The sequence below is a fragment of the Sciurus vulgaris genome (assembly GCF_902686455.1).
Source record: "Sciurus vulgaris genome assembly, chromosome: X".
Classification (NCBI taxonomy): Eukaryota; Metazoa; Chordata; class Mammalia; order Rodentia; family Sciuridae; genus Sciurus; species Sciurus vulgaris.
Genome location: NC_136471.1, coordinates 44502541 through 44527046, shown reverse-complemented (window position 1 = coordinate 44527046; position 24506 = coordinate 44502541). Strand labels below are relative to the sequence as shown.

The following is a 24506-nucleotide window of genomic DNA, read 5'->3' as shown; positions in this document are numbered from 1 at the left end:
CTCTAAATATTAATGTTTTATGAATATTTACACATGGTGGGTGAAGTGGGTTGTACATAATGGATGAATTCAAATGTATTCTCAAATGTCAATGAAAAGTAAAAAGAAAACAAAACAGTTACATTGGCTTTTTCTTTAGCTTCTTATTCACTAACAACCTCATAATTATCAAATGTATCTGATACTGATACTTTTGTGTTATCTTGACTTTCTGTGTGAGACAATGCTGATTCAGATCTATTTCATTGATATATGTGTGTTCTATTAGATTTTTTTACTTACTAGTATACTGTAGTTTCTCATGTTAATCAAGAACCATTTTAGGTGTCTTATTAAGCTTTTTTTATAAAAATTGTACCTACTTACTGGAGGAAATTTGGAAAATATAGAAAGTTATATAAAGAGAATGATATTATCCAAGATTCTACCACTTAGGAAAAGCCACTGTTAACTTGGTATGTTTTATTCCCTTTCTTGTATGTATGTAAATTATGCATTTATATATCTGCATATCCAATATACACATATCTATCATATCATGTATATCATACATAGCACATATGTTATATATTACATATGACTGTGTCATATAGCACAAAATGGAAACCATATTGTACATAGAATTCTGTATTAACATTTTCTTATTTTCTCATATCCCCCAAATTCTTTATTCAACATTTTTCAGTCTACAAATTCTATCATGTGATATAATAAAACCTATTCAGTGATTTATTTATTTATTTTTTATTGTAAACAAATGGGGTACAACTTGTTTCTCTGTACATGAAGTAGAGGCATACCATTTGTGTAATCATACATTTACCTAGGGTAATGTGAAAAGAAAACAAAACAGTTACATTGGCTTTTTCTTTAGCTTCTTATTCACTAACAACCTTATCATTATCATTCTGTTCATATCTGTTCTGTTCAGATTCATTCTGTTCAGTGATTTTCTTACAGATTTTTGCTTCCTCATTCTCTAAATACTTTCCTCTTTGGAGTTTCCTTTCCACTTTTTCCATTGTCTGACCTTCTTGTGTCTCCATCATCTAGTCTGTACTTTCCTCTGTAGACTCAGCTCCTCCTGAACTCTCTCCATGCCTTATGCTTAGCCAAACTGCCATACTGAGAATTTCGCAAAGGTAACCAGTTGTTTTCTTCCTTTCATGCCTCTCCATGTTGTTCTTTCTTCTGAATATATTCTACCTCTCAGTTCTCATCCGATTGGCAAAGCCATCTGTAAGATTCAGTTCAATGCTGACCTCTACTTTAAGCCTTTCCCTGCATAACCATATGCATAGTTACTAAGGAAAATCAACTGCATTCTACTATATGGCCTTATATTTGTCTATAAGAACATACATAATTCAGTTGTACATATTTTTAGTAGATTTGCTAAACTAACTCTTGTGTGAGTTCTCTGACATTGGGAGGCATTATAGGATAGTGCTTAAGAATATTTACCCTGTAGTCATATGGAATGATTGAAAGCTTCATCTCTGTTTACCACTCCTTAACTTTATGGCATATCCTCTTTAAGCCTCAGTTTATTCATCTATAAAATGGGGATATTGATTGTACTTTCCTTACAGAGTTGATCTGAGAATTGAATTAGTTAATATAGGTAAAGGACTTACCTATGTTCTATGCACATAAGTAAGTACTATGTCTATTTTAGCCATTATTATTAGGGGTGCTGTCTGATTCACCTCTTCATCCCAGAGTTTAACAATGTCTGGACCACCATAAAAACTCAGTTCATGTTTAATTAATGAAAGGATAGATTACTCAAAATGTATAGTCATCAGTATGAGAAAGAATCTGAGAATATAACATCATCATTTAAGAAGAAATTTGGAGTCTAGGAAGCACCAGTTTATGAGGATGTTCCAGAAGAACCTTGGTGGTGTTTGAATACCTCACTGTCTCAAAAATTCAATTATGTATTCAAGCACCAAACTGAACTGAAATATTTAGGCATGACCACTGATTAATTTCTCAACTTACTTTGAATGAAATATGAATAGATTCAAAAAAAGAAGAAATTAATATTAAAATACTTGAAAGACTTCTTTCTCTATGGGACTAATATATTCATTATATATTAAAATTGAGAAAATTATGCTTTTTACTGCAACAGATTTATCTATTTTAACTACACTGCCTCTTTCTATTTTTATTTTTTGTACATATAAATAGATAGCATGCCTTAATTTTATTTATTTATTTTTATAAAGTGCTGAGGATTGAACCCAGTGCCTCACACATGCTAGGCAAGCACTCTGCCATTGAGCTACAGCCCTAGCCCTACAATGCCTCTTTCTGCTACAATAATTTCTCAAGTATTATATCACAAGTAATTTCCATGTAATTTATAGTGAAGTCTCAGATTCCAGTCTAAGTAAATTAATGAAATCAGGATATTATGTTCACTTAGTTATGTCTTTCCGAAGTTCTATAACATAAATATCAAGGCCCTCCCACAGTTTCAATAACCAAGAATTATATCAAGATCTTCATTTAAAATCTCCAAATTCGACTGGTCTGATTCATTTTGTGTGGTTACTATGTGTAAGGCACTATGTTAAAAATTATGAGAGAACCAAATATAAATAAGATGTAGCCTATGCTTCATAGTTCACAAAGAATGAGTTAATAGCACATCTGTGACTTCCATGCCTCTTATAGCAGTCTCTCCTTTACATTACCATTATTAGCAGAGTTGGCAGCAGAATCATTAAGAAAAAAGAATTAAGAACTAAATGGTTTTTTTCTATAGGTCTAAATTTTCACACATAATATGTATATACATATACATATACATATACATATTTGTGTGCTTTTGCTCTTTTTTTCTAGACCTTCCTGGAAGTTGCTGACAGTTCAGGCACAGTGTCAGTGATTATGTGGAATGCCCTATGTCCTGAGTGGTATAAAAGTTTGCGTGTTGGTTTAGTTCTTCTACTTCAAGATTATTCTGTTAAAAAGAGCTATCCATTCAGAATGCAGCCTCTCCCTGTGGATCCACAGATCAAACTAATTTCTACAATGGGTTAAGTATTCAATGAGTTTGTTTTATTATGGCTGTTTTGTTTATGTAAATTTGCAGAGTATCATATCAGGCAAAGGACCATAAAAACACTGAAGCTGTTGAATCTAACAAATTTTCAAAACCCTCTATTAAATTTAGTTTTTGTTATATAATATTAAGTTAATGACTTGAATATATTTAACAGTTACTACTAGGTGCTATCCTGTGAGAGCTATTGTTATATTTTGGAATTCTTTCAAGTTCAAAGAATAGTATAAAGACCTCTTATATTCCCTACACCCACATTAAGCAATTGTTAACATTTACCTCTGCTTTATCATTCTCTCTTTTTCACATACATATTTCTCTATGAACCATTTAAAAGGAAGTGATAGCTGCCATACATACCTCAGCCTATCAGTAATATTTCAGTGTATATTTCTGAAGAACAAGAACTTTTTATTACATAATCACAATATAGTTACAAAAATCAGAAAATTTTGAATTGATACAGTATTATTATCTAATATTTAGTCAATATTCAAATTATGCCAATTGCAATCTTGAAAGGGCTTTTTCTAACTAGTATTGATATCAAAGCTTTGATTTCTACACATCTTAAATATTTTAGAAGCATTAGAATTAATGTAATTTTTTGTACCAGAGACTGAAGCCAGAGGTGCCTAAAAAATGAGCCACATCCCCAGTTCTTTTTATGTTTTATTTTGAGACAGGGTCTCACTAAGTTGCTAAGGGTCTCATCAAATTGATGACACTGGCCTTGAACTTGCAGTCCTCCTCCCTCAGCCTCCCCAGTCAGTGGGATTATAGGCATGCACCACCACACCCAGCTCAAAACACACATTACTCTGTCTATCAAATTATAAATTATATTACACAACCAGGCATATCCTGGTGACAAAATTCCTTTAGTAAAGACCGAGACATTCTTTGTTAATAACAGAAAGGTAAGTGACTTTTTCAATGATTCATAAAAATCACTGGAATAATGGAAATCAAATCCTCATTCTCATGATATCTAACATATATATTTCTACTAGGTAAACATTTTTCTGGATAAAGAGAATGAATTCAAATCATAGTTTTTTTATGTCTGTGGACAAGTCCTCTAACGTGTCCAGTATTAATAGCTGCTTCTAAACCTTAAATATATGTGAAAAGTAGAGCAATAGACAGCATGTAGTCAATAGAAAAGCAGTCATTAAAAAAATTAACATTGAGACCAAACCAAACACTGGTGCTGCTTTTGTTATATAGAAGTATAGGGGCAGATTTTGATAGTGGAAACCTTTTCTTTAAGATACAAAAAACTATGCTTTCAAATAAGCAATTACAGATATATAAATTACTTTTTAAACAGTAGCCTCCATGAAAGTATATGTTTCTCAACTTTTGTTGCTCTGATCAAAATACTTGATGAGAACAACTTAGAGGAGGCAAAGTTTATTTTGATCTCATGGTTTCAGAAGTATAGTTCCTGGCTGGATGACTCCATTGCTCTGGGCCCAAGGTGAGGTGGAGCAGAGGAAAGCTGTTTGCCTCAGGGAATCCAGGAAGCAGAGTTCAGGGAAGAGGAGGGAGCCACAGAGAAGATAAACCCTTCTAGGCCATGCCTCCAGTGACCTACCTCCTCCAGCCATGTTCCACATGCCTACAAGTAAAACGCAGTTAGTCCACTCACATTACTCCATCAAATATATTAATTCACTGATTGGAATTAATATTAATTAATATTACTAATCTAATCTTAGCTCTGAACATTTCAGCATTAACATATGAGATTGAGGAGCATCTTATATTCAACCATGACAAAGTTTTTTTTTTTTTTTTTTACATTCTTTTTTTTTTATTGTAAACAAATGGGATACATGTTGTTTCTCTGTTTGTACATGGCGTAAAGGCATACCATTTGTGTAATCATAAATTTACATAGAGTAATGTTGTTTGATTCATTCTGTTATTTTTTCCCTTCCCCCCACCCCTCCCACCCCTCTTTACCCTCTATACAGTAGTTCCTTCCTCCATACTTGCCCCCCTCCCTAACCCTAACTCTAACCCTAACACTAACCCTTCCCTCCCCCCCATTATGTGTCATCCTCCACTTATTAGTGATATCATTCGTCCTTTGGCTTTTTGAGATTGGCTTATCTCACTTAGCATGATATTCTCCAATTTCATCCATTTGCCTGCAAATGCTATAATTTTATCATTCTTTATGGCTGAGTAATATTCCATTATATATATATACCACAGTTTCTTTATCCACTCATCAATTGAAGGGCATCTAGGTTGGTTCCACAGTCTGGCTATTGTGAATTGAGCAGCTATGAATATTGCTGTGGCTGTATCTCTGTAGTATGCAGATTTTAAGTCCTTTGGGTATAGGCCAAGGAGTGGGATAGCTGGGTCAAATGGAGGGTCCGTTCCAAGTTTTCTAAGGAATCTCCACACTGCTTTCCAGAGTGGCTGCACTAATTTGCAGCCCCACCAGCAGTGTATGAGTGTACCTTTCTCCCCACATCCTCGCCAACACCTGTTGTTGCTCGTATTCTTGATAATCGCCATTCTAATTGGGGTGAGGTGGAATCTTAGGGTGGTTTTGATTTGCATTTCTCTTATTACTAGAGATGTTGAACATTTTTCCATATGTTTGTTGATTGCTTGTAGATCTTCTTCTGTGAAGTGTCTATTCATTTCCTTAGCCCATTTGTTGACTGGATTATTTGAATTCTTGGAGTACAGTTTTTTGAGTTCTTTATAGATTCTGGAGATTAGTGCTCTATCTGAAGTATGATTGGCAAAGATATTCTCCCACTCTGTAGGCTCTTTCTTCGCATTGCTGATAGTTTCCTTTGCTGAGAGAAAGCTTTTTAGTTTGAATCTATCCCAGTGGTTGATTCTAGCTTTTATTTCTTGTGCTATGGGAGTCCTGTTAAGGAAGTCTGATCCTAGACCAACAAGGTGAAGATTTGGACCTACTTTTTCTTCTATAATCTGCAGGGTCTCTGGTCTGATTCCGAGGTCCTTAATCCATTTTGAGTTTAGTTTCGTGCATGGTGAGAGATATGGGTTTAGTTTCATTCTGTTACATATGGATTTCCAATTCTCCCAGCACCATTTGTTGAAGAGGCTATCTTTTCTCCATTGCATATTTTTGGCCCCATTGTCTAGTATGAGAAAATTGTATTTATTTGGGTTTGTGTCCGTGTCCTCTATTCTGTACCATTGATCTACCTTTCTATTTTGGTACCAATACCATGCCGTTTTTCTTACTATTGCTTTGTAGTAGAGTTGAAGATCTGGTATTGCAATACCCCCTGTTTCACTCTTCCTGCTAAGGATTGCTTTAGCTATTCTGGGTTTCTTATTCTTCCAGATGAATTTCATAATTGCTTGCTCTATTTTTGTAAGGTACGTCATTGGGATTTTAATTGGAATTGCATTGAATTTGTATAGCACTTTAGGTAGTATGGCCATTTTGACAATATTAATTCTTCCTATCCAAGAACATGGAAGATCTTTCCATCTTCTAAGGTGTTCTTTAATTTCTTTCTTTAGTGTTGTATAGTTCTCATTGTAGAGGTCTTTCACCTCTTTTGTGAGATTGATTCCCAAGTATTTTATTTTTTTCGAGGCTATTGTGAATGGGGTAGTTTTCCTAATTTCTCTTTCTGAAGATTCATCACTTATGTATAAAAATGCGTTGGATTTATGGGCATTGATCTCGTAACCTGCTACATTACTGAATTCACTTATGAGTTCTAAGAGTTTTCTGGTGGTATTTCCAGGTTCCTCTAAATATATAATCATGTCATCAGCGAACAGGGATAGTTTGAGTTCTTCTTTTCCAATTCGTATCCCTTTAATGTCTTTGGTTTGTCTAATTGCTCTGGCCAGAGTCTCAAGAACAATGTTGAATAGAAGTGGTGAAAGAGGGCATCCCTGCCTTGTTCCAGTTTTTAGGGGGAATGCTTTCAGTTTTTCACCATTTAGAATGATATTAGCCATGGGCTTAGCATAAATGGCCTTTACAATGTTAAGGAATGTTCCCACTATCCCTATTTTTTCTAGTGTTTTGAGCATGAAGGGGTGCTGTATTTTATCAAATGCTTTTTCTGCATCTATTGAAATAATCATGTGATTCTTGACTTTAAGTCTATTAATATGGTGAATTACGTTTATTGATTTCCTGATGTTGAACCAACCTTGCATCCCTGGAACCATGACAAAGTTTATTTACAATGTGCCTTTTAGTGTTTAAAAGAGTTTTACTGCTTACTAAGAGTAGTGGCAGTCTCTGTTTTCTCCTATACTTTCTTGATAAGTAACAGAATTTTTCCTTCTCTATCAGAGGTCAACAAACTGTTTCAGTAAAGTTTCAGATAACATATTTTAGACATTTCAGGCTATGTGGTCTCCATTGCAGCTATTCAGCTTCACCTTTATAGAATGAAGACAACCATATATTATATGTAAACAAATGAGCATGACTATGTTCTAATAAAACTTTACTTACAAAAATATAGACAGCCACCTGCAATCTGTAGTTTGCCTACCCTACATATATAAATAGATCTGAACTTTGGTTGTACATTTGAATTGCTTGGGGAGCTTTAAAGAACCATTGGAACCCCCCAATTGATATAATCATTCTAAAAAGGAGACCGAGGCATTGATATGTCTTTAAAACTTCTCAGCAGCCAGGCACAGTGGTGTACAGTGGTGCCTGTAATCTCAGGTCCTTGGAAGGCTGAGGCAAGAAGATCACAAGTTCAAGGACAACTTAGCGTGACCCTATCTCAAAATTAAAAATAATAAAAAGGCTGGTGGTGTAGCTCAGTAACAGAGTGCTTGCCTAGCATGCAAGAGGCCCAGGGTTCAATTCCTAATACCACAAAAAATAAATAAATAAAAATATAAATATGAAAACTGAAACCTTCAGCTGATTCTAATAATACATCCAGGGTTGAAAAGTATGAATTTATGATGTTTGAAAATTACCTATCTCAGGGGCTGGGTTTGTGGCTCATTGGTAACATGCCTGTCTTGCACATATGAAGCACTGGGTTTGATCCTTAGCACCACATAGAAATAAATAAAATAAAGGCATTGTGTCTATCTACAACTAAAAAATGAAATTAAAAAAATCTAGTCAGACTATATAATTTTTAAGAAATTATCTATCTCAAACTGATGAATGATCTTATAAATGGAAAAAGGGCAGTTCTATAAACCATACTAGGCACAGGAGATACAAAGATAAGGAATATGCCCTTCTATCCTTAAAAATTAATTTAATTGGGGACAGATATGTACAATAAATAAAGTACAAAGAAACACTAATTACAATGGATAAAGGTGAGACAGATAAGAAGGGAAAAATGAATGGAAACGTAGTCGAAGAAAGAATGGGCAGAAGAGTATAATGGATTGGATAGGAGAAAGTGTAAGCAGGATTCAGGAAAAATACATGATGGTTTAAATGTTATGAACAGTGTAAATGAGAAATAGTATGTAATCAGGTTAGGGGTGGTTAGTAAGGGAATAGGGGACTTAGATACCATCCCTGTCTTCTAGGTTTTTATGTTAGAAAACAAACTATTATGGTAATTTATCTTGGTTTATTTTTAATATTTACATATGTAGCAATAAGAGAAACTGTGATAGAAGTTTTTATTTTTAGTTGTAGATAGTCAAAATGCCTCTATTTTATTTATTTGTTTTTATTTTTATGTGGTACTATGGATCAAACCAAGCACTCCACCACTGAGCCACAACCCCAGCTCCTGATGTAATTGTTTTAAAAGGCAAAATAAATGGAAATATATAAAAATGAAAATCCTATTGCAAAAAAGGTATATTATTTGCTGGTAATATGTGCCATTGTATATTTTTGTTTTATACATTATTCTCTCTGTATTTTATAAAATATTATTCAAATGGCATACCCAGTAATAAATCATTTAAAATCTTGGGATTTTAGACCATATTGAATAATAGATATTGAGATGATAGTATCAAATATTTTTAGTTTGGAGGGAGGTTATTTATTTAATTAGAAATCATAGCAGTTTAGAGCTGTGAGGATACTTGAATGTAATCAAGTAATAATATGACTATAAAAAGCAAACTTTGTAAAATGAAAATAATTTTATAGGTATAAGGTGTTATGGTGTAATACAAACTTTATTTACTTCTGTATGAATAGATTGAATATCATAAAGATAAAGTACATTTTTCTAGTCACATGGCTAGAACTAGAAATCAGGTGTCTTCATCCTTGTTTAATCTTTCTTTGCAATATAGCAAATACTTAGAAAAATTTAACTGAGACAAATAAGAAGTAGAAAACCCAAATGGCTTTATAACTTAAAGGAATTGAAACATATTTAAAATCTTCTCACAAAGAAAATATCAGATATACATCATTTCATGGAGACATTCTACCACACATTGGAGGAATATATCCTTCCAAACAATTCCCGAGAATAAATTAAGTTCATACTCTAACTCATTCTTCAACACTAATGTACCTATAATAATCAAAACTGAACAAGAATAGTGTGAAACAGGAAAATTATAGGCCAGCTTCAGCCATGAACACATATGCAAACACTTTGAATAGAATATTAGTAAACTCAATTAGGTTGTCTGTCTACAAAAAGATCATGCAAAGTGACCAAGTTATATTTTTTCCCAACAGCAATACTATGTTAATTTTACATATGAAAATCTGTGTCACTTACCAAATTAACAGACTGAAGATAATTATCATCCTAATAGATACCCAAAAGGTACTTATTAAAATTTTTAAATCATTCTTCATTTAAAAAAAAATAGAGAAGTGACCATTCTTAACCTGACAAAAGGTATTTATAAAATCAAAACAAAACAGCAAACACAATTTTAATGGGAAAAGTTTGCAAACACTCCTTTATAAAACAAAAAAATAAAAATTGACAGAAAGGATGTAGAGAAAAAGGAATTAATACACTGTTGATGGGAATGTAAATTAGTTCGGCTACTATGGAAAATAGGATGGAGAGTCCTCCTAAAACTAAAAAGTAAACTACCATATTATTCAGCTATATCATTCCTAAGAATATATCTGAAGGAAATGAAGTCAGACCTCAAAAGAGATATATGTTTATTGAGGCACTATTCACAATAGCTAAGATATGGATTCAGCCTAGGTGCTCATCAACAGATGAATGAATTACAAAAAATATGGTATATATACACAATGGAGTATTATTCTACCATTAATAAAAATGGAATCTTGTCATTTTTAGGAAAATGGATAGAACTAGAGGACATCATGTTAAGGGAAATAAACCAGACACAGAAAGTCAAGTATTACATGTTGTGTCTCATAAGTGGAAACTGAAAAATAAGAAGGAGAAGGGGAATGGAAAGAAGAAGAAAAGAGAAAAGAAAAAGAAAAAACAGTTGACCTAATTGTAGACTAGTGATTACTAGGAACTGGGTAGGGGAAGAGGTGAGCGTGGAAAAAGGTTGGATTGTTATGATCAATGCATGCTGTATGCATGTATAGAAATATGAGTGAATCCCCTTCATAGGTAAAATTAATATTTTAATGGATTTTAATGGAGAACATATATACCTCCTTTCAATATTTCTATTTAACCCATTAAGTCCCAAGTTTTCAATTCTGTGAATATTTTAACAAAATTGACATAGGTGCATTAAAATAACTTGGAAATAACAATATAGAGCTCATATATTATTGTATTAATATGCTGTAATATAATGTCATTATCATCATGATATAATTATTACATATGATTATATATCATTCATGTAGTATATATAATTATATATAATATACTATAAGTTTTTATAGGTATTCTACATCTGGAATGATGGGACAAAATTGGTTAATGTTGTACTGACTGTCCTAGCCAGTGTGAGAAGACAAAAATGCATTAAAGATATGAGGATTTTAAAAAATACAAAACACTCATTATTTATAAGTTAAAATATTTCTACACAGAAAATCCATAATAACACAAAGTATTAAAAATAATATATTTTCAAGTTTAGCTATAACATCACTCTACAAGTAAACTGATTTTGTACATTCCAATACTAAGGAGTTGGAAATTATAATTTAAAAATATTATTTATGGTGTCAATAAGGTATCTAAAAATAAATCTAGCAGAAGATACGTAAAACCTCTTTGGAGATGATTATAGCACATTATTGAAAGACATTAAGAAAGCCCTGAATTAATGAAGGAATATCCCATATTCACAAATATGAGATCATCCTCAATCTCATCAATATATAAAGTCCCGCCAAACTGATCTATAGATTTAATGTTATTCCATCAGGGTTTTTTTCTAGAACTGACAAACTAATTCTAAAATTCATGTGGATGCACATAACTGCCAAGAATAGTCAAGACACTTCTGAAGAGAAATAATAGAGGAATAAAGAGAGAGTGAGGACTTGACCTATAAATATCCACAATTACAAAGCCATAGTGTTTATGATAATGTAGTATTGGTGAAAATGTGGACAGATTGACCAATATGTCCCAATATAGAGCCAAGATAAAGCCCTAAACAAAATTTTGATATAGATGTACTATACAGAGCATCAAGGAAAAAGGAACTAATCAGTAAATAGTATTGAGATAACTAATTACATACATGAAAAATGGCATATCCCTTTCCATCCCATTATGGAAATCAATCCAGGTATAGAAAATACTTAAATGTGAAAGGCAAAACTTTTAGAACTTAACAGGAGAATTTATGGAATGTAACCTAGAGTTTGACCTTGGGATGAGAAAGGATTTCTTATATAAGATATAAGAAGTAGTAACCTTAAAAGAATTGTTAATAACCCTAACTGCATTAAAAGTATAATATGCACCCATTAAGACACCATAAAAAGAATTTAAAAATCAAGCCACAACATATATTTGCATGCTCAAAATCAACAGAATTGACATTCAATATATAAACTACAAATACATATGAAAATGATAATCCAACATAAAAAATGACAAAATACATAGCCACTTTGCAAAAGTGGATATATATATATATATATATATATATATATATGAACTATAAGTATATTAAATGTTGTTCAAAACAATTAGTATAAGGAAAGTGCAGACTAGTATCACAACAAATTTTTACATTACTGTATTGACAAAAAGTAAGAAATTTGACTATAAAAAAATTTGGAGAGAATGTGTATCAGTAGGAATTTTTATATATTGGTCCTGTAAGTATGCTCATGACTTAAAATGATTTGGGCTTATCCTGTAGAGTTGATGTTTTCATATAGTACAATTCAGGGTTTCTAATTCTAGGTGTACTAACAGAAAATTTCTTGCCTATGTGCACAGGAAGGTATATATAAAAACATTTATAACAACCTTGTTTGTAATAAGAAAAAAATGGAAATAATCCAGGTAGCCATCAACACAGCAACTACTAGATAAATTGTAGTATTTTATCACACCAGAACATTATTCAGTCATGGATTTTTAAAAATCCCAACTACATATAACTACATATGTAAACTTTAGTAATAAAATGTTGAGTGAAATATAACCCTAGAATACTATGTTCAAAAATAAAACCAAGCAGTATTTTGTTTAGGCAAAAAGTCATAAGAGATAAAACTTTCTAAGTTAAAGAAATAATAAAAAACACAGATAGGGTTGAGCTTTGGTGGGAAGATAAGTGCATGCTATAATAGAGGTGGAAGAAACCATTAATATTGGTCTACATTTTAGTTTAGTTGTCAGATCAAAAGTGTTTAGTCTATGTTTTTGCTGTGTAATTTATACACATGCATATTCTTTAGTGTATATTAAATATTAAAATAATATATTTGTTTTTCAGAGATTTGCCTCAATCTTCGAGATCCTCCAACTAATATAATTATAATTCCAGAAAAGCAGGTGAAACCAGAATGGAGATTGCCAAAATTAAATCACCGATTTATCACAAGGTAAAATAATTAATTATAAAATGTTTTAAATATTAGTTTTCAAATATTAGTTACTAAAAAGTAATACAATATAATTTGCTCAAAATCTATCCATAATTTGATTTAGCAATTATGCAGATATACATTTTCATAGTCATTACTATACAATTTTTTTCACTAGTGAAATATATGATATCTATTTAATAATTTTGATTTTTTTAGATCAGAACTGGATGATATGCCAGAAAATCATATCTGTGATGTTATTGGCATGTTAGCTTTTGTAGGAAGGGTGCAGAGGTCAAAAAAGAAAGGTAAGCTTTAAATTTGAAAATAATAAAAAGTATTTCAGTCTTGTTTTCAAATGTGTATAATCAGCTACCTTTATTTATTTTAATATTCTATTCATATAGAAAACCGTGAAGATTTTTGGTCATATCGCTGGATTCACATTGCTGATGGAACTTCAGAGCAACCATTTATAGTGGAACTGTTTTCTACATCTCAGCCAGAAATCTTTGAAAATATTTACCCAAGTACTCAATTCTTAATATTTTATCTTTTTATTTTGGGAAGTGAGAGATTTGCCTTAAAAATAGTATAATAAGCTGACAAACGGAAATGACATGATATTGAGTTAGCAATCTCAAGCAGTCTGACGGCATGTTTAAATCTTTTCTACATTAATATCATATTTAGTATTATAGATATTAACTACCTGCTGTTTGTCTATTTAGAATTATCTTAGGATTGAAATCACCTTTTCAGAAAAATCAGTGCTCTTATCCATTTTTATTGTTAGAATTTCACACATAAAAAATACAATTCCCTTTGTATCCATTTAGAAATTGACTAAGTAGACCCATTAAAAATTAAAGACTTTACTAATGTGGCATTAATTAGTAATGGATTGCCAGACTATGTAATTAAATAGTGACAATGACAAGTATGATTCCATTTGAGAATTAAATTTATATTAGCTTGGTGGTATTATACCAACTGGTCAGTATTTTGCTTACTTTGATATTGACATTTTCCAAGTATTTTCATTTGGATATAGAGGTATTTTTCCCTAGTTGCATTATTTGAAAATATTTTAGGTGTGCTCTATTATATATTTCATATAACATAGGCTATTCTTTTATATCTATCATTATAAAAAGTACATTTAAGACCTTTCAGCAATTTTAATGAATATTTTCTTATTTGAATTCAGACTATAAAATATTTTAGATATTGTGTACTATTTTGTTATTTTCACTTGCCAACACTGGGAAAGTCTGCAATATTTACTGCTTCTAATTTTTCTTATCCATTAATGAGATAGAAATTGTAGATCACTAGATCACCTACAGACCATATATAGTACTGTTCTACTGTCCTTTTTTCCCTATGCAAAATAGTATTACACATCTCTGCTCCATAAGAATCTATCCTTGGCTTGTGAGATAATTTTTGAAATATATTTGAATAGAATTGAACTTCACTCCAATTTATCAGGGATGAAACAGAAAAAGAGTTTGGCCATATCAAGGGCATTGACTTCCATGGTCAGTGTGCTATGATCTCTCAGGTAACATCTTTGGAGGGCATAAATGATTGGCAGTGATGAACTATGGTGATAATTCCATTACCTCTTTTTAGGTGGGTTTTATAGTCAAGCGCCTCTCTGTTTGTAATCACTTTAAGCAAGTTGCTGAAATGAGTTTTGGGTAAAGCTCACAGAAAAGTTTGTCAAACAAGCATCTTCTATTTTTGTGATAATGGGATATACATCTTTCTAAGAAAGGTATTATAGACCTTGTTGAGATTTATTCTAGTACAACAATCACAATTTATTTTTGTCTTTTAACCAAGAATGAAGGGAAAATATCAATAAATGAATGGTGAGTATTAAGTGTGCTTCAGTTTGTGCAGGGAAGCATGACCAAGGGTCTTCTGGAATAATACCAAAATCCTTTGGTAGAACTACAGTTTTTTGTTTTGTTTCATTGTTAAGGAAAGTAAAGAACTAAGGGGAGCTAATTATGTGTGTTTATTAGGTACTAGATGCTTGAAGCTACAATCTCATTTTTTGTTCCCAGTTACCTTTTAGAGTGTTGCTTTTATAACAGATTTTCAGGTGGGAAACCAAAGATCCAAAGGGATTAAGTTGTTTTCTGGTTGTCAAACCAGTCGAAATCATAAGATTTTTAATGGCAATAAGTTAGAATTAGAGATTTCTTATTTTTTAATTTGAATTTTTTGTGGAAATAACACAAACTGAGATCTGCTCTCCTAGGAGATTTTTAGAGGTCTCATTAATATAGTTATATTAGCATCTTTTGCCATTAATATTCATGTTTCTAGTTTTGAAATAAAGAACAAAATATAAATTATTAGCATTTGAACAGATTTCCTTTATTTTCCTTGTTACAGAATAAAGAACTAATAGAGGAGATATAGCAAATGAATTTGTACTTATGCTATTTAAAAATTTTTATTCTCAAATAAGAACCCACTTTTGTTTAAAAACTCAAATTTACACTTATTTTTTTATATCCTAGATTGTAAAATAATTCTTTTGAATGTGATTAGTTAAAATAAATCATGTTGGATTAATGAAATTTTTAAGTTCTGAAGGCATTGTAATCTCATTCAGGAATTCTTTGTAGCCTATCTTATATTGTAGAAGATGTAAAAAAAAACCGATGATATAAACCCATCATTGAGCCTTGAAGTCTAATTAGGATAAATACATGAGAAATACAAAACACTTGCATAAGCAAATACAAATAATCTATAGCCCTATATGGTAAAAGGAGTTGAAGTAATTGGGGGTTTCGAGTTAGATTGAGTTGTTTAATCAGTGAAAAGCATCGTGGAGAAACTCTTCTCTGTAGGAAATAACTGTTCATACTCAGTTGCTTGCTAATTTGAATGATTCTCTCACTCTTCATCTTTGCAACAAGCAAATGACTTCATTACAGGCCATTACAGGCTGCTCCATGTGTGGTGACAAGATAATCAGCACCAGTATCACCTAGGAGCTTATTAGAAATGCAGAATATCAGGTCCCCTTCTAGAACTATTAAATCTGAATTTGTGTTTAACAGTAGTTCTCTGTGATTCCTATGTTCCTTAAAGTTTGAGAAGCAGTATGTGAGCTCCTCATTTTGGTATATACTCTGAAATGCACAAGTAATTTCATAAATGTTTTCATTTTCTACAGTGACATATTTTGTGTGTACACAGTTGAAAGTTGTCAGAAATGACACTCAAGTACCTAAGCTTCTTTACCTCACTACTACAAATGAGAGTCGAGTGTTTATTACTGGTGAGTAATTTCTTTTTGTATTTTTTATTGCAAATGTAATATACTTTCTTTATAAAAACCCTTTAGCATAGGTTTTTATATTGTAACATTCAACTACAAGTTAACTTCATTTTAGACTCCATTATCACTATAAACATACTTTAACAAAGACTATTTGGCCTATGAGGTATATTGCTTCTAGATTACTTCTGATTGAAGAAGTGATTTTCTGACTCATTCGAAATTTGTGTTTTTGTCCTTTGGTTGACTTTAATTTCTGCTTAATATAGAATGTAGATAATCCCAAAATGCTTCCTCTATTGAAGACTGGTAGGCCCAGTACCACAATGTGAATTCAGTTAACATTATTTTTAAATCATACTCAGTAAAACAAAAATGTATGACAAATTTTGCCTCAAGGTCTCACATTTTATTTATGTAAGAAGAGTTCCAGTATTTGGGTACAAGTAGAATCTCCAAATCTGTGGGATTCAACCAAATGTGAATCAAAACTACTTGAAAAAAATTACATCTGTGCTGAATATGTACAGAGTTTTCCCTTGTTATTAATCCCTAAGCAATATAGTAATTTACATAGCACCTACACTGTATTAATTATTATAAGTAATCTAGCAATGATTTAAAATATATGGAAGGATTGCATGTGTTACATGCAAACACATTTTATACAAAGGACTTCAGAATACACAGATTTGGTTATCTGCAGGAGTCCTAGAACCAATCCCCCACAGATATTGAGGGACAACTGTACATTCTTTTTCTGTATTCCCTTAAAAACAAGTAAGATAAAAGTTTCCAAATGAGAGATTAGTGTGGAATGGAGTATTTACCAGAATTCTACAATGTTGGTAATTTAGGAATATGTTAAAAATTCCAGGAAAGACAAGGTATATCTTAGTCAATACCTTATTTTATAAATACAAACAATATCAGATATAAATATTGTGACTTTTAAGTATGTTTTAAGAACATAAATTTAAATGCTGAACTGTATTTATAGGCAGTTTAGTTTTTAGATGACTCATACATTCAGATTAATAAATGATCTAAAAATCAGCTTTTTTTGGAAGATGTTAACCATTTGATTAGTTAGAAAAATAGTTTATTATTATTTTTCTTTTTTCTGTGTTTTTTAGCCTCTCGTAGACCATTGCAGTTCAGTCCATGTAAACTCTAATGTGTCTGATTTTCTTAGGATTTGTTTACTGTCTTTTGATAACTGTGTGCAACAGAGTGAATAAGTGAACTTAACTTTTTTCTTGGTGATGTGAAACTGTTTTAATATTAAACTTTTATACAGAAAATTTCATATACTTTATTACAGAGACCTTTTTGTTTCTTGTTTTTTATGCTTTACCTTTCTTGCCAGAAGGTCATAGAGGCCAGCCGTATACCTACGATACCAAGGTAAAAAACTTTATTCAGTGGATTAAAACAAAGACGGATTCTGGGGAAATGAAGAATACTGTTATTGGTGGATATTACCCCTATCCACCAGTTCCAGAGACATTTTCCAAGTATAGTAATTCTGTCAAAGGTACTAATGTAATTGCCAGTTTCTTCATGATTTGTTTATATGCTACACATATGGTGTATAGTATTTTAGGTAGTCATCTTTATTCTTTTATAAGAGTGAACCCAAGTGTAGCAATACCCAGTGATAATCATTTGGTCTTAACATAGACCTAAATATACATGTTGTGCTTCCAAAAGACTAATGTTTGGTTTTTGTTAGAGTGGAAGAAAAGAAAAAAATGTAAAATATAACTAACTGGGGATAATATCTTGATTTAATGTCATTGAGATCAGATCTGACTTTGATAAATTTCAACTCCTATGATATTATACAGAAAGACTAAAGATATTTAAAAGAGACGCTGGACAATTTAATATCCAGATACTGACAACCGTATTGTGCTTCCCTTGTGGAATGATATATATTGCGTATAATGTAATCGAGTGCTACTTTTAAATAAAAAATGACACCAGAATAAATGAGATGCTAAATTTGGAGTTGAAGTACTGACGGGAGGCCTAACATTTACATTTTTAGTAGAATTATTATATAATGATTGAAAATTTTAACATAATCTTTTTCATTTTAAAAAGCTATGAGATGATTGTGAACAGTTTGGGGGAAACGAACTTTGCAGAGCTAAACTATTCATATCTAAATATTGGCATCCTCTTGTATGTCATAATGTTAACAATGTGTTGTATGTGATGATAATAATTAAATTGTGTTTTTCAATGCAGCAACTAGACAGCACCTTATACTTTGAAATATGATATATAAATTACATTCAGTATGCAAACTTTGTTACAAATAAATATTTCAGACTAGAAGCCTGTATCACAATTTAACTGAAAAATTCATTTTGCCTATTTTACAAAAATTACATAAGAGGATGACAAATATAAACAGTCTTACATTTAATGTAGCAAGTTTATAATTTTATGTTGTGATTATTTTGAAAATCTAATTCTTATTTTTATCATTTCAGTTCTTTAAAACTTACAATTTCTTTGGAATTACTCTTTTGCAGTTGAGTCGCTTTTGACAGCTATAAGTGAAGTGAGGAAGGAGATTGAAGACTTGCAGTATAGGGAACAAAAGCGAATTGCAATTCAGGGGATAATTACTGTTATAAAGTATATCCCCCATAGCTGTGCAACTGAAAGTGCCTCAGCATCGGAAACACTTCGGGTATGGTGCCAGAGAATTAATAGTACATCTCTGAAAGCACTGTGATCATAATTACAGTTGGTACCTTATACATGATATATTGACTCTTAATGATGTAAACCTAGAAGAGAAATTTTACTTGAGCATTTTATTTGTTTCTTTTTTCTGTCACTTATTTTGTGATAGATGGGGTTAATGGTCACAGCCTCTGACATTTCCCAAGGCTCTCAAAACTTGTTTTTTGCTTTCTGCATAATTTGAATCTATCATGAATGTCTTAAACTTCTATCTGGTATATATGACTAAATTTGTTTTCTTAACTTTCGTTCAGGCCAAAATTACAAGAAGTCCTCCACAGGAAGTTTTAACCTCTGTATCTGACATGATAGTTTTTTCCAGGTTTTATAAGAGATAGCAGTAATTTTGGTAAAATAAATGGTCTAATAAAAGAGGCCAGGTCAGCATTTGTGGGTAAATGGGTGGAGCTGGAGAATATCATGCTAAGTGAAATAAGTCAATTCCAAACAACCAAAGGCAGAATGTTTTCTCTGATAGTGGATGCTGATCCATAATGGGGGGGATGAAGAGACTGTGGATTGTGCAGAGGGGAGTGAGGGGAGGGGAGGGGTGTGGGGATGGGAAGGATGGTGGAGTAAGACGGACATTATTACCCTATATACATGTTTGATTACACTACCGGTGTGACTCTACACCAAGTTCAGCCAGAGGAAAGAGAAGTTGTACTCCATTTGTGTCAATGTGTCTAAATGCATTCTACTGTCATGTGTAACTAATTAGAACAAATTAAAACTTTTTTAAAGAAAATTTTAAAAAAGAGGCCAGTTCTGGATTCTAGGCACAATCAAGACAAGTTAATTTTTCCCATGAGTTTATCTTTTTAAAAAGTATGTCTAGGATTATTACTGTTTATATAGAAATAAGCATTTAGACCAGGCATCATGGTGCACACTTATAATCACAGGGACTTTGGAGGCCAAGACAGGAGGATTGCAAATTTAAGGCCAGCCTCAGCAACTTGGCAAGACCCTAAGCATCTTAGCAAGATCCTGTCTCAAAAACTAAAAGGACTGAGGATGTAGCTCATTGTTAAAGCACCTCTGCATCCAATCCCCGGTACTGAAGAAGAATTAGTCAAAATTTTTCAGATATACTACTTAAGAAAACTTTATCTTCCTCTTTAAAATATTTAATAGCACATAGATTAATCATCTTTATAAAAGCAATATCACGATTATCAAGTTTTTATGAATATCAAATTTTGCCCAACTCTTGAAATTATGAAAAAACAGATAAACTAAAATTAAAGTCTCTTAAGAGAGAAATAATTTTTATTTGAGCATTATAGTTATACATAGTAGTTGGGTTCATTTTGACAAAATCATATACATGCATGGAATTTGATTACTCCATTTAGTTCCTGTTCCCCTGCTTCCCTTCCTTTTCTCCCTCCCCTATTCTCATTGCTCTGCTCTACTGGTCTTAATTTTGCTTATTTATTTATTTATTTACTTATTTTTAATGATTTTTTAATTTGTTTTAATTACTTGCACATGACAGTAGAACGCATTCATACATTTTGATAAACCATACATAAATTAAGTGTAATTTCTCATTTTTCTGATTGTACATATTACAGGACCCCATCATTCATGCAGTCATATATATACATGAGGTGGTAATGTCTGTTTCACTCTACTATTCTTTCACCCCCCAACCCCTTCCACTCCCTTCACTCCTCTCTACCTAATCTAAAGTAACTCTATTCTTCCCTTTATTTTATTCATTTATTTTTATGTGGTCCTGAGAATCAAACCCAGTGCCTCACACATGGTAGGCAAGTGCTCTACCATTGAGCCACAACCCCAGCCCTATTTATTTTTTTTTTTTTGATCGGTGCTTTCTACATATACAAAAGATGGAATTCCCTGTGTGGTATATTTATATATGCACATAGCACGATTGTGTTAAATTCATTCTGCATTTCCTTCCCTTTCCTATCCCTCCACCCTCCCTCTCAATCTTCTTCTTCTACTCCACTGACCTTCCCTATATCTTTATGAAATACCACCCCTCTTTTTTCCCCTTATTTTGCTCTAGCTTCTGCATATGTGAAAAAACATTCAACCCTTGGTTTCCTGAGGCTAGCTAATTTTTCTGAGCATAATATTCTCCATTTCCATCTATTTACTAGCAAATGCCATAATTTCATTCTTTTTTAGGGCTGAGCTAAACTCCTTTGTGTATATATAGCATATTTTCTTAATCCATTCATTTGTAGGCCAGCACCTGGGCTAATTCCATAATTTGGCTATTGTGAATTGGGCATGGTTCACATTGATGTAGCTGTATCACTATTATATGCTGATTTTAGTTCTTTCCAATAAATATCAAGCAGTGAGTTAGCTTGGTGATATGGTGGTTCCATTCCTACTTTTTTAAGGAATCTCCATACTGCTTTCCAGGGTGATTGCACTAATTTGTAATCTCAATAACAATGTACAAGTCTACCTTTTCCCCCACATTCTTTCCAGAATTTATTGTTTATATTCTTGATACTCGCATTCAGACTGAAGCGAGATGAAATCTCAGTGTAGATTTTATTTGCATTTCCTTGATCACTAGAAGTGTTGAACTTATATTTTTCATATATTTGTTAAACTTTTATGTTTTGTTCTTTAGAGAAATATCTGTTTAGTTCTTTTGCCCATTTATTGATTGAATAGTATTCTGGTGTTAAGTTTTTTTCAGTTCTTTATATATTCTGGATATTAATCCCTTGTCAGAGGAGTATCTGGCATAGATTTTCTCCTATTCTGTAGTCTCTATGTCTACATTCTTAATCAATTCCTTTACTGTGCAGAAACATTTCAATCTAATGGCATCCCATTTATTGATTCTTGGTTTTATTTCTTGAGTTTTCAGGGTCTTGTTAAAGAAGACAATGCCTTCACCAATACGATAGTGATTGACCCTGTGTTTTCTTCTAGCAGTTGTAATATTTCTGGGCTAATTCCTAAGTCTTTGATCTACTTTGATTTGACTTTCATGCAGAGTGAGAGGAATGGATCTAATTTCATTCATCTACATGTGGATATACAGTTTTCCTAGCACTTTTTGTTAAAAAGGCTGTCTTTTCTCCAATGTATGTTTTTGGCACCTTTGTCAAGAATCAGATGACTCATCTTGTGCATTTATCTCAGTGTCTTCTTTTCTATTCCAGTGGTCTTCGTGTCTGTTTTGATGTCAATGCCATGCTATTTTTGTTGCTATAGATCTGTAGTATAATTTGAAATCAGGTATTGTGATGCTTCCTCCATCACTCTTTTTGCTCAAGTTTGCTTTGACTATTCTGGGTCTTTTATTCTTCCAAATGAATTTAAGGCCTGTTTTTCCTAGTTCTATAAAGACTAACATTGGCATTTTCATGGAAATTGTATTGAATCTGCATATTGCTTTTGGTAGTATGGTCATTTTGACGATATTAATTCTGCCAACCAAGAGCATGGGAGGTCTTTCTGTCTTCTAAGGTCTTCTTCAGTTTCCTTCTTTAGTGTCCTATAGTTTTCATTGTAGCAGTCCTTCACCTCTTTTGTTAGATTGATTCCCAAGTATTTTATTTTTTGAGGCTATTGTGAATGGGATAGTTTTCCTAATTTCCTTTTCAGCAGATTCATCATTGGAGTATAGAAATGCGATTGATTCATGGTTGTTGATTTTTTATTCTGTTACTTTGCTGAATTAATTTGTCAGTTCTGGAAGTCTTCTGTTGGAGTTTTATGAGTTTGCTAGATATAGGATCAGGTCACCAGCAAACAAAGATAATTTGACTTCTTCTAAAAGATAAATAATTTTTGTGAATTATTTTAAAAATATTTTCTCCAAATTGTTGGTTTTAGAATGCTAACCAACCTTCAACATCTCAAGCAGCTAGAGAAGAAAGTCAAATTCAGGAAAGAGATGGTAAATGGCATCAAGACGACAGGCCTATGAGTTCTCAGTGTTTTCAAAGTACATCTACAAGTTTGAGTCCCAGCAAGAAAAGAAGAATTCTTCAGGGCCCATATGCTAAACCGTAAGTCACTTGCATCAAGTATGTATATGTAAAGCATATGATTTATTGTTTATATCTACCCTGTAATATAAGCAATTGTGATAAAAGACATATTAGTTTACAGGAGCTTCCATAACAAAGTACAACTGAGTGACTTAAGCACAGAAATACATTGTGTCACTGTTCTCGTAGCTAGAACCCAAACAAGTTTGAGACAAATATCTCAGAGTAAAATAAAAAGGCCTTGGAATCTAGCTCAGTGAAAGAGTGCTTGCCTAGCATGTGCAAAGCCCTTTGTTCAGTCCCCAGCACTGCAAAAATTAATTAATTTATGAAATATATATGTGTGTGACTATATATGCATAATAAATAATATATATGCATAATATATGCATAACATCCACATATTATATACATTATATATCACATCATATTACATATATATTATGTGTATATATTATGCTACATATATATAAATTTTATATCTATAAAAATCTAAATCACACATAGTTTAGACTCAGGGTGATTCATATCCTGGGTTGAAATTCTCCATCTGTATACCTGGGAAAATGGACAAGTTATCTGTCCAAAAATACAATGGTAGTACAGGCATAGGATAGACATTCCCATTCTGAAATGAAGAATTTGAAAGGATGAAAGGGATCATGGGTCTCAAGCAACTCCAAAATTTAGCAAAGAAACTTCCATTATATTTTCCAGACTTTAGAATTATCCTCTCTAGCTGGATGCTATGTTCTTCATGCCCACCAAGATAGCCCCACTCCCTCAGCACTGCATGGTGTTCCCATAGTCTGGAATCAAGGTGATGATCTCACACTATGGAATTGAAAAGTTAGCCCTGTTCCCTGGAACCTAGGAGTTAGCCCCACTCTCAGGGTCATTCTTCCCTTTTCTTGGAGAATAACACTTATTTGTAGCTAAGTATCTCTGTTGGCTCATTTCCTGCCTGTAGAATGCCAGAAGCCTGACAGAATTTTTTCATCTCATTTCATCTATGTCCCTTTCAGTCCAGTCTATCAGCCCTTCTGTTTTGATGGTGATTGGATCCATAAGTAACAAGCCTAATTTCTTGAGCAAACGTTTCTCTGTCTATACCAGTAGTGATCTCCTCAGAGCAAGTTTTCTCATTGTTTTCAATATTGATAGTCTGATGATTTTCCATATCTTCATATTCTGGATTCTTTTTTTCTTAGCAATTTCCCCGTCAACTCATCTTTCTCTTCTTATATTTACTATACAGTAAGGAGAAACCAGACTATAACTTCATCACCTTGCTTTAAAATCTCCTTGGCTAAATGTACGGGTTTATCACTTACAAGTTCAGCTTTCCATCTAAACCAAATACAATTTGACTGAGTGAGTCCTTTGCCACCATATATAAGT

General features: G+C 32.3%; 1 protein-coding gene across 2 annotated transcripts in view; it reads left to right on the top strand.

Moving 5' to 3' along the window:
- The window catches only part of RADX (RPA1 related single stranded DNA binding protein, X-linked), a 64484-nt gene that overhangs the window by 9734 nt on the left and 30244 nt on the right, over positions 1–24506 (top strand). Inside the window, exons 3-10 of one of the 2 annotated variants that reach the window (XM_079123838.1) lie at positions 2860–3052; positions 12941–13049; positions 13251–13342; positions 13442–13564; positions 16240–16344; positions 17717–17881; positions 18891–19051; positions 22948–23123. In XM_079123838.1, coding sequence (XP_078979964.1) covers positions 2860–3052; positions 12941–13049; positions 13251–13342; positions 13442–13564; positions 16240–16344; positions 17717–17881; positions 18891–19051; positions 22948–23123 — 1124 coding nt within the window. Of the gene's footprint in view, positions 1–2859; positions 3053–12940; positions 13050–13250; positions 13343–13441; positions 13565–16239; positions 16345–17713; positions 17882–18890; positions 19052–22947; positions 23124–24506 lie in introns of both variants that reach the window. The other variant, XM_079123837.1, reaches the window with a different exon arrangement.